Genomic DNA, 12302 nt, shown 5'->3' with positions numbered 1-12302 from the left:
CCTACCTACGTATCTATACCTACTTATGTATCTACCTACCTACGTACCTATGTATCTACCTATCTAATTATCTATCTACCTACCTAAATATCTACCCACCTACCTACCTACGTATCTACCTACCTACCCACCTACCTACCCACCTATTTACCTACCTACATATCTATACCTACTTATGTATCTCCCTACCTACCTACGTACCTATGTATCTACCTATCTAACTATCATCTATCTATCTATCTCATCTATCTATCTATCTATCTATCTATCTATCTATCTATCTATCTATCTATCATCATCTACCTACCTACCTACCTACCTACCTACCTACCTAAATATCTACCCACCTACCTACTTACGTATCTACCTATGTATCTACCTACCTACGTATCAATATCTACTTATGTATCTCCCTACCTACCTATGGATCTACCTACATATCTACCTACCTACATATCTATACCTACTGACATATCTACCTCCCTACATATCTACCCACCTACCTACCTACCTACGTATCTATACCTACTTATGTATCTATCTACCTACCTACGTACCTATGTATCTACTATCTAACTACATATCTATCTACCTACCTAAATATCTACCCACCTACCTACCTATGTATCTACCTACGTATCTACCTACCTACGTATCTATACCTACTTATGTATCTCCCTACCTAACCTATGGATCTACCTAAATATCTACCTACCTACATATCTATCTGCCTATATATCTACCTACCTATCTACATATTTACCTACCTACATATATATACCTACTTACGTATCTACTCCCTACATATCTACCCACCTGCCTACCTATGTATCTACCTACACATCTATCTACCTACCTACGTATTTAGCTACCTACGTATCTATACTACTTATGTATCTACCTATCTATCTACGTACCTATGTATCTACCTATCTAACTACATAATCTATCTACCTACCTAAATATTTACCCACCTACCCACTACCTACCTACGTATCTACCTACGTATCTACCTACGTATCTACCTACCTACATATTATACCTACTTATGTATCTACCTACCTACCTATGGCTCTACCTACATATCTACCTACCTACATATCTATCTGCTACATATCTATCTACCTACATATTTACCTACCTACATATCTATACCTACTTACGTATCTATCTACCTATGTATTTATCTACAAGCATATCTACATAACTACATATTTATTTATCTATTTATCATCTATCTATCTATCTATCTATCTATCTATCTATCATCTATCTATCTATCTATCTATCTATCTATCTATCTATCTATCTATCTATCTATCTAATCTATCCACCTTTGTATCCATCCATCTATTATCCATTATCTATTAGAGATAATCTATCCATTCATCTATCATCCATCCATCCATCCATCCAGATTATGGGGGCAAAAGATTAGAATGCATATTGCAGGCTAACTCCGCATTCCATTGACAGTAGTAGGATCCTGATTGGCTCAAGGTTGACTCAGTTTTCCATCCTTTCCGGGGTCAGTAAAATGAGGACCCAGATTGTTGGGGCGAGATGCTGACTCTTTAAATCGCTTAGAGAGGGTTGTGAAGCACTGTGAAGCAGTATATAAGTCTAAGTAAGTGTTACTGTTATTGCTAGAGTGTTTCCGGCTGTCCCTACTACACCGCTTGCCACAGTTCAACAAACCTTCATCAGGGCAATTAAGCAATTCCGATTATGTCAAGCTAAAGATGATTTCACTCTCAAGGGCAATTTTGATCTGAATACCTGTCTCATTTTTTCACTGAAAACAATGAAATTGAGAAAATAGCAGTAGACTTATATACCGCTTCATAGGGCTTTCAGCCCTCTCTAAGCGGTTTACAGAGAGTCAGCATATTGCCCCCAACAATCTGGGTCCTCATTTTACCCACCTCGGAAGGATGGAAGGCTGAGTCAACCCTGAGCCGGTGGGATTTGAACCGCTGAACTGCTGATCTAGCAGTAGCCTGCAGTGCTGCATTTAACCACTGCGCCACCTTGGCTCATAGAAAAGTCACTTGAGCCAATCACTTGTGTGGCCTTAAACTCCCAGAATGCCTCAGCCTCCATTTGTGGACTTCAGCTCCCAGAATTGTTCAATGACCATGTGTCAGGTCAAATCAAGAATGACACATCATAATTCTTCCAAGCCAAGTCCTTTTTGGTTTCACACCTATAGACCAAATCTTGCCAGATTAAAGTCTCTGCCATCTGCATCTACAATATATTCTGGGGACTATTAAGAAGGGCCTGTCTTCATCCCCTTTCTCTCACACAGGATATCTGGCCTGTGTTGCCTCTTACTCCTCTGGGATGCAGCCCCTCCCTTCTTGGGATCCAGACTGCTTATCATTTCATCACAGAAAGCGAAAGCGAAAGTGAAAGCAAAGCAAAGAATGCTGGTAAAGGATCACATGCAATCCTTTTCTTTCTAACTTTGCCTCCTCATCTTTCTAGCGTCAGCTCCTTCTAAGAGCTCAAGTAGCACGCACAAGGAACTCCTGCCATTTTATCCTCACAACGACAGTCATTATTGAGCTGAGGCATGAAGGAGGAGGAGGAGGAGGAGAGGAAGAAAAGAAGGAGAAGGAGGAGGGGGAGAGGGAGGAAAAGAAGAGGAAGGGAGAAGGAGGAGCAAAAGAGAAAGCAGAAGGAGGAGGAAAGGAAGGAGGAAGAAGGAGGAGAAGGAGAGGAGGAAAACAAGGAGAAGAGGGAGGGGGAGGAGGAGGAGGAGGAGGAAAAGAGAAAGCAGAAGGAGGAGGAAAAGAAAGGAGGAAGAAGGAGGAGAAGGAGAGGAGGAAAACAAGGAGAAGAGGGAGGGGGAGGGGGAGAAGGAGGAGGAAAAGAGAAAGCAGAAGGAGAAGGAGGCGGAGGAGGAGAAGAAGAAAAAGAAAGAAGAAGAAGGGGAGGAGGAGGAGGAGGAGGAGGAGGAGGAGGAGGAGGGAGGAGGAGGGTAGTTTCTTTTCATAACTGTTGAACAAATGAAAATGGTGGACATGAAAAGATGATGATTTGATACTCCAGTGACTTGAGCACATGTTCTTGTGACAATACACCCAGAACTTTTTGTGAATGACGCCAAATTGAAGTGCTCAGAGATGGCAGCAAATGTTGTATTGGGATTAATCTGGTGATAGATTGGGCCTAACAACGTGTAGAGCAGTGGTTCCCAAACTTGGCAACTTTAAGACTTGTGGACTTCAACTCCCAGAATTCTCCAGCTAGCTCTTCTGGCTGGAGAACTCTGGGAGTTGAAGTCCACAAGTCTTAAAGTGGCCAAGTTTGGGAACCACTGGTGTAGAGCCTTCAAAATTGTTCCTTTCTATCATTAGCTTCTTACACAGCTAATATTCTTTTGTACTTTTCAAAGATTCGTCAAGACTCAGAAAACCAGAAAGCATCAACAGAAGATAGAGCATGCCAAATTCCTTACGGGATTAAGCGGAAAGCTTTTAAAATTAATACACGGAATAAACTTCACACAGCAAACCCTCATTGAGAAGAACTGGTCCACACCAAAATGCAAAAAATAAAAAATAAAAAAAATCATTAAAAAAAAAATCCTTCAAAAACCAGGACGGCAATATTAAGCTTTGCTACACACTTCTGAGGTAACAGTTTTAGTCAAAGTAGTTAAAATAAAATTTCAGAAAAACCAGCAGCAATCCATTAATTGTGGTTATCCATTCAATTAACCCTCCTACGCTTTGAGCTGTTAGAATTGTCAGAATATTCATGAACTGGAATAGGACATAGCAACAGGTCAGCCATTGGGGACCGACTGGAATAGGGCCTGGCAACAAGGTCAGCCAATGAATAGGCAGAGGAACTAAGCCAGCCAATAAGAGCTGTTTAGGAACTGAAACAGTATTTGCTGGAGACAGCTAGGTGCCTGGGCGTGGCTTAGAGGAAGTTCTCTTTGTATTAAGCTCTGAACTCTTCTCTGAATTGAAACTAAGCTAACCTTTCTGTGTTTGAACCTGCTTACAATCGCTCCTCTCTACCATGTTGGAAGAATCTGCTCTTGGTGTTGTACATTTACTCATGTGTTATGTGTGTGTGTATATATTTGTGTGTGTTTGTATGTATGTATGTGTGTATATATATATATAAAAAATGGGTTTCTCTCTGGATGGTCTCTTGTGACGAACCGAAGGACAGAGAACGGAAGTAGTGATCTTCCTCCCATATTTGGGCATACCAGGGGTTGTGACTTTAAATATGTGTGTATGTGTGTGTGTGTATGTTGTATGTATGTGTGTGTATATATATATATATATATATATATATATATATATATATATATATATATATATATATATATATATATATATATATATATATATATATATATATATATATATACACACATACATACATACATACATACATACATACATACATACATACATACATATATATATATATATATATATATATATGTTTTCTGAGGTTTTTGCGGGTGTTAGTATGTAGGTCTCTAGTTGTTCGGGTTTTCTCCCGCAAAGACATATCCAATTCTACGCGGGAGAAAACCCGAACAACTAGAGACCTATATATATATATATATATATATATATATATATATATATATATATATATATATATATATATATATATATATATATATATATATATATATATATATATATATATATATATATATATATATATGCGTACATACATACATACATACATACATACATACATACATGCTGGTCTTGTATTCGGATCTTTTCCCGTGTAAGCTTGAGATTGCCTTGGCAACATTTCGGTGAGGTCTCACTCGCCATCTTCAAGTTCACTCGCCATCTTCAGCCCAAAACCCAGCCTGAGGATGGCGAGTGAGACCTCGCCAAAACGTTGCCAAGGCAATCTCAAGCTTACACGGGAAAAGACCTGAATACAAGACCAACATACCTACACCCGTGAAAATCTACACTCTGAGGTATTAATGTGATGGGAAAATATTACTTTATCCCAAAGGTGATTTTTTTCAGGAGGCAAATGGACTTACCCGTATTTTCCGGAGTATAAGATGCACCTGAGTATAAGACGCATCAAGATTTTGAAGAGGCAAATTAAAAAAAAGTTTTTGCACTCTGCAAACCTCCCATTTTTTGCCTTCCAAAAGGGCATGCATAGCCTTTAGGAGGCTTGTAGAGTGCTCCTGGGTTCTGGAGGGGCAAACACGAGCAAAAAATGGCCCGATTCTCACTCATTTTTGCCCTCCCCAGCCCCCAGGAACACTGTGGAAGCCTACTAAAGGCTATCCACAGCCATTTTTTCAAAGGGGGCAGGGTTTCGGGAAGTCAAAAATGCTGTATTGTAGTGTATAAGACTCACCCAGATTTTCACCCTCTTTTTTGATGGGAAAAGGTGCGTCTTATACTCCGAAAAATACGGTACTTGTTTTTTTCTTTGAATACGTTTCTCTTCTCACTGAGCTTCTTCAGCTCTGACTGGAATATAAATCCTTCCCTTCCCCACCATCCAGAATTGAAGAAGCTTCTTGGATGAAAAGCGAAACATCTTCAAAAGAAAAACCAGAAAGTCTAGTTGCCTCTTGAAAAAGCATCTTTGGGACAACCATGACCTGGAGGACGGAGAATCTCTATGGACTTTGTGTCTTTATCCATTGATTTTCTTCTGTTTTATGAGATGTGTCTACTGCTTGCAACTAAACAGAGTTTAGGTATATACAGCTAGTCCTTGACTTACCAGAGTCCGCTTAGCAACCTTTCAAAGTTATACTGGCACTGAGAAAAAGAGACTTATGACCGTTTTTCACACTTAGCAATAGCAATAGCAGTTAGACTTATATACCGCTTCATAGGGCTTTCAGCCCTCTCTAAGCGGTTTACAGAGTCAGCATATTGCCCCCAAAAACAATCCGGGTCCTCATTTTACCCACCTCGGAAGGATGGAAGGCTGAGTCAACCCTGAGCCGGTGAGATTTGAACAGCCGAACTGCAGAACTGCAGTCAGCTGAAGTAGCCTCCAGTGCTGCATTTAACCACTGCGCCACCTCGGCTCTTGCTTATGACCATTGCAGTATCCCCCATGGTTACGCAATCAAAATTGGGAACTGGTTTCATATTTACGATGGTTGCAGTGCCCCAGGGTCACGTGATCACCTTCTGACAAGCAAAGTCAAAGGGGGAAGACAGATTCACTTTACGACCGTGTCACTAACTTAACAACCGCGATGATCCGCTTAATGAGATAGGTGGCAAAGAGAGTTGGGACGAAGTGGGACGAAAGTCACTTAACAAAGATCTCACTTAGCAACGTACATTTGGTGTTCAACGGTGGTCGTAAATCGAGGACTAGCTGTACATGGGATCCTGAATGCCACGCTACATCATGCTAACCCATTAAAAAATTAACAATGGTTGGCACTCATCAAATTTAGTCTAGCTTAATGCCGTGTTACTAAAATTATTCTGTCTCCATCCTATCGGATTAAGTACGTCATGAGACTCTCACGCTTCCAATTCTGCACTTTGATAAAAAAAATTTTTGCTATGCTGAGATTATCAAAAAGATCCACAATTAAATGGAAATCCAGCCAGGGTTAATCTCAGAAGATGAGAAACGTCTAAAGATGGTTGCCTTTTGTTGTTGTTTTATTAAATATTTCCACTAAACTGGAGATGAATGAAAAAGTGTCCAAGTATTTATATCTGAGTCTTTATTCATACGAAAATAATATTTATGGTCTTTGGAGACAAACGCTGTCCCTGTAAATTAGTAAACCATAATCTCTCTCTTATTTACATATTACAGAAAAAAAAATTCTGAGCCAAGTGTAAGAAGGGGAATTTGCTGCGATAAATGAGACTAAGTTTAATTTGTTCCAGTAACTAGCTAAAGTGCTGAGACAGAAGACTATAGAAATGGAATGACTAAATAAAAATAAATAAAATTATCTAGTTAACTCTGGCTGCTCACAGAAGCTAAGCAGAGTCATCCTTGGTTACTGATTGAATAGGCTATCATTAGGAAATATCAGGCCCATAATTAATTAATATTTAGATTAATATAATCTAAAAATGTAATCTAAAAATTCCACATGTTAAGAAAAATGCATGAGGACAGCTAAAGGTGAAGTTTCCCCTGGCGTTCCTGACTCTAGGGGGCTGTAACTCATCTCCGTTTCAAAGCTGAAGAGCCCGCGCTTTCCAAAGACGTCTCCGTGGTCATGTGGCCAGCATGACTAAACACCGAAGGCGCATGGAACGGTCCTATCTTCCCACCAAAGGTGGTTCCTATTTTCCTACTGGCATTTTTTACATGTTTTCAAACTGCTAGGTTGGCAGAAGCTGGGACAAGTCACGGGAGCTCACCTCCATTACGCGGCGCTAGGGATTCGAACCGCTGACCTTTCTGATCAACAAGCTCAGCATCTTAGCCACTGCGTCCCCTTTATGGGGACAGCTACAAAATGCCAAACGTGTTTAGTTTTTATGTTGCAAATAGTCCTCGGATTACTACATTCATTCAATGACCTTTTGAAGTTACAATGGGACTGAAAAAATGTGATTTAGGAACATTTTTCACCCTTAATCCCAATGGTCACATGATCAAAATTCAGATGCTTGGCAACTGGTTTCACATTTATGACTGTCGTGGTGTCCTGGGGGTTGTGGGATCTTCTTTTGCGACCTTCTGACAAGCAAAGTCACTGGGGACGGTAGGTTTAATAACTTAATTTAACTTAACAACTGCAGCGATTCACTTAGCAACGCTGGCAAGGGTTATAAAATGGAACAAAACTCACTTAACAACTGTCTCACTTAGGAACAGAAATGTTGGGCTCAGATGTGGTCATAAGTGGAGAACTACCTGTACATTTATTAATACATCTACTCCAAGCATGGATCTTATTATCAAAACCTGAATTCTAAGGATAAAAAAAAACCACTGTTAAATTCTGGTCTATTATATGCCTTCTTTTGCTCAGCACAATATGTGATCTTCATTCTTCTGGGTTGTGAATCATGGTTTAAAGTTTGTTATGTAATATATTCAGCTAAACTACAGTTTAGGCCAACAGTTGGCAACCCACGGCTCTGGAGCCGCATGTGGCTCTTTCATCTCTCTACTGCGGCTCCATTGCCGATCGGCTCCACAGTTGATAGGGCTTTCGGTTAGGACAGGTAGAGGAAAAAGGATGCCACACTAGGAGGAGACTTTATGGTGGTGGTGGTGGTGGGGAGGAACCGGACTTCCGGTTTGCAGAGGAAAAAGGACGCTGCGCTAGGAGGAGACTCTATGGATGGGGGGCTTCCGGTTAGGACCTTTGTGTCTCTTTGAGTGTTTAAAGTTGCCGATCTCTAGTTTAGGTCAATTCTGAAACCCTATTATGAAGCTCAGGAGGGTTAACAGGTACGAGAGGAGCAAACTGTCAGATGAACCAATCAAAGAAAGCTCAGATTAAGATGTTAGTCCTCAGGAAGTTGCAACCATGTGCTTTTACAAAGACTGGTGCCAACAAGCCATGATTCCTTGGTACTTACTTCCTCCAAATGTTCCTCTCCTGAGGCCTACATTGAAAAAAAACACCCCTATCTGTTAGCTGCACCTCTCAGAAATGCAACTGAGATCTTCACAGAACTTTGAATCCTCTCTCCTTCCTGGAAAGTGTACCTGGATCTAATGGGTCAAAGGTTTCGCAATGTGGTTATAACTTTAGCCAGAGGGACGTGGAAAGCAGAAAATGGGTCAATTTTTTTCCTAGCAAGAGTTATCCCAAGAAGAACAGTGTCACAAGAGAGACAAGGAACAGTGTCAACTAACAAAGCGTCCCTGGCCAGCTCTCGAGTTGCCATAGAAAGGCAGCAAAAAACAGATGCACATTACAGACTTATCTCTCCCAAGGCTGTATCCCAGGGTTACTTACAACGGCCGGAGGGGAGTGATCTCTACAACCTGAGAAATTGCCCTATTAGCAAATGTGATTGGTGACACACTTGGGGGGAAGGGGGGAAACAGGGTCATGATTGGAGCCGTAAATTACCGTATTTTTCAGAGTATAAGACCCACTTTTTCCCCCTAAAAGAGGGTGAAAATTTGGGTGCGTCTTATACACTGAATGTAGCCCCACACACCCACCGTCCCCCACCCTTTGGCCTCTGCCTTCCAGCAATTTACCTCCTTGCAGCAAATGGGGAAAATGGGGGTGGCGGAGGCTGCAATAGGCTATAGCAATCCCTGAAGCCTGAAACAGCTGATGATCGGAAGGCGCACTTAAACTGAAAGTGAAACTTGTTGCTTGCTCCAGGAGGCAAATTTCTGGGAGGCAGAGCCAGATATCTTTTTCCTTGCTCTAGCCAGGCTGTTTGCTGCAAGGAGGTAAGTAAATAACTATAAAATACCTATAGGATGTTCAAATTATTAGACTTATTTTTAAAGACTGCTTTATTATTGTTCTAGACAACTTAACAAAGTGAAGAAGCTTTTTAAAATAAATGCTTGATCTGAAGAGGCCCAGTGCTATTGCATCTTTTTTTAAATAGCAGAGAATAACTATACTTCCAGAAAGCACATCAATTTTAGCAGCCTCTGTACAAGTATAGTCTGAAATGTAACACTACAAATAGTGTATATTGTCTGCACTGTTTGCTGTTTGTTGCAAGGAGGCAAATTGCTGGGAGGCAGAAGCAGATTTTCCTCCCCCCCCTGTTTTCCTCCCCAAAAGCTAGGTGCTTCTTATACTTAGGAGCGCCTTATACTCTGAAAAATACGGTACATGGGTTCAGAGCTGGCTTCACTTGGGAACGTTGCTCCTAATAGATAATTGGGTTTCTTTTGAAGCTTGAGGCTCATGATTTAATTAGGGCATGTCAGAACCCTGACAAACAGATCCAAAGATAAGACAGGGTGAAGAAATAAGGTATGAGATCCCAAAGGTGTTTTTTTTTTCAAAAGGCAACTGGACTTCGTTTTTCCTTGAAGACGTTTTGCTTCTCATCCAAGAAGCTTCTTCAGTTCTGAAGAACTTGAAGTTCTCCAACTTCAAGAAGATTCTTGAATGAGAAGTGAAACGGCTTCAAGGAAAAACGAAGTCCAAAACTTTGGGGAAAAAAAACACCTCTGGGACAACCATGACCTGGATGACTGAGAATCTCCACGGACCACGTATGAGATGGGGGAAGAAGACCTTTTCTGAGGACAAGAAGCCAAACCTCCATTCCCAGAAGCTAATCTCCAGAACGGCCCATGGACAGGGAAACTCCCCATGGGAATGTCATGTTCCTATCACTGCAAAAGATAGCATAGAAAGAGATGTTCAACCTTGGTGACTTTATGACTTGTGGACTTCAATTCCCAGAATTCCTCAGCATGGCTGGCTGAGGAATTCTGGGAGTTGAAGTCCACAAGTCTTAAAGTCTTACTTGTGGCCTTCAATTCCCAGAATTCCTCAGCGTGGCTGGCCGAGGAATTCTGGGAGTTGAAGTCCATAAGTCTTAAAATCTTACTTGTGGACTTCAATTCCCAGAATTCCTCAGCGTGGTTGGCCAAGGAATTCTGGGAGTTGAAGTCCATAAGTCTTAAAATCTTACTTGTGTACTTCAATTCCCAGAATTCCTCAGCGTGGTTGGCCAAGGAATTCTGGGAATTGAAGTCCACAAGTCATAAAGTCGCCAAGGCTGGACATCACTGGCATAGAAGGTCTGCAAGATGACCAACATTTCTATGGGCATCTGACTTTAACTGGTCTGAAGACACCATGAATTACAAAACTATTAATATTTTATTTGAGTTTCAACAGAGAGAGATGAAACAGTTTTCTGGTTTTTTTTATTGTCGTAAGAACTCATAGCTGCTTCTAAAGCTCAGACTAGAACTCACCATCTCCTGGTGATTGATACAAAATAATCCAGCCAGTTTTCATGCGTAAGGTAGGACTTGAATTCACAGTCTCCTTGCTCTAGCCAGATGCCTTAACTACTAAACTAAACTGTCTCTAAACATGCTTTAACTTCCAGAATGAACTCTTGGTTCAATTCATGGCTTCAGTCTGGTTGACATCCTTCTCAAACAATCATGGAGAATCAGAATCAGAATTAATCAAACACCATTAGTAACAGAATAGAACAGAGTTGGAAGGGACCTTGGAGGTCTTCTAGTCCAACCCTCTGCCTAGGCAGGAAACCCTATACCATTTCGAACAAATGGTTGTCCAATCCCTTCTTTAAAACTTCCAGTGTTGGGGCATCCACAACCTCTGGAGGCAACTTGTTCCACTACTTAATTGTTCTCACTGTCAGGAAATTCCTCCTTAGTTCTAAGTTGCTTATCTCCTTAATTTGTTTCCATCCTTTTTGCCCTGCCTTCAAGTGAATAAGAACAACAAACAAGGAGAGCTTCTTCTTACCTTGGCTAACCGACTCATCTTGTCTTCTGAAAATGTACTGCTTGTTTTCCCAGGGGTCTTGGTGGGCTCGGAACCATCTGCCTCCACGTTGGGCCACACTTTGAGATCGTGCATCCCTTGACGGAACATCCTATGAATGGAAGGCAGATTTAGAGAGACCGCTAGAGTGGAGTGGAGTGGAGTGGAGTGGAGTGAAGTGGAGTGGAGTACAGTACAGTAGAATAATATGGAATGGAATGGAATAGAATAATATTTAATGGAATTAAATGGAATAGAATAGAATAATATGGAATGGAATAGAATGGAGTGGAGTGCAGTGCAGTGGAATAGAGTAGAGTAGAGTAGAGTAGAGTAGAGTAGAGTAGAGTAGAGTAGAGTAGAGTAGAGTAGAGTAGAGTAGAGTAGAGTAGAGTAGAGTAGAGTAGAGTAGAGTAGAGTAGAGTAGAATAATATGGAATGGAATAGAATAATATTTAATGGAATTAAATGAACTGGAATAGAATGGAGTGGAGTGAAGTGCAATGGAATAGAGTAGAGTAGAGTAGAGTAGAGTAGAGTAGAGTAGAGTAGAGTAGAGTAGAGTAGAGTAGAGTAGAGTAGAGTAGAATAGAATAATATGGAATGGAATGGAATAGAATAATATTTAATGGAATTAAATGGAATAGAATAGAATAATATGGAATGGAATAGAACGGAGTGGAGTAGAGTAGAGTGGAGTGGAGTGGAGTGGAGTGGAGTGGAGTGGAGTGGAGTGGAGTAGAGTAAGTAGAGTAGAGTAGAGTAGAGTAGAGTAGAATAATATGGAATGGAATAGAATGGAATGGAATAGAATGTAGTGGAGTGCAGTGGAATAGAGTAGAGTAGAGTAGAATAGAATAGAATAATA

At 40.8% G+C, this 12302-nt stretch overlaps 1 protein-coding gene across 1 annotated transcript in view; it reads right to left on the bottom strand.

Annotated features, from left to right (window-relative positions):
- The window catches only part of PIK3C3 (phosphatidylinositol 3-kinase catalytic subunit type 3), a 137480-nt gene that overhangs the window by 118374 nt on the left and 6804 nt on the right, over positions 1-12302 (bottom strand). Inside the window, 2 exon segments of the mRNA XM_087715273.1 lie at positions 8556-8582; positions 11417-11546. Coding sequence (XP_087571399.1) covers positions 8556-8582; positions 11417-11546 — 157 coding nt within the window.

This window comes from Thamnophis sirtalis, unplaced genomic scaffold (assembly GCF_051295495.1).
Source record: "Thamnophis sirtalis isolate CommonGarterSnake01/CBP01778 unplaced genomic scaffold, rThaSir2_p1.2 scaffold_5, whole genome shotgun sequence".
Classification (NCBI taxonomy): Eukaryota; Metazoa; Chordata; class Lepidosauria; order Squamata; family Natricidae; genus Thamnophis; species Thamnophis sirtalis.
This window is presented reverse-complemented; position numbering and strand designations above follow the sequence as displayed.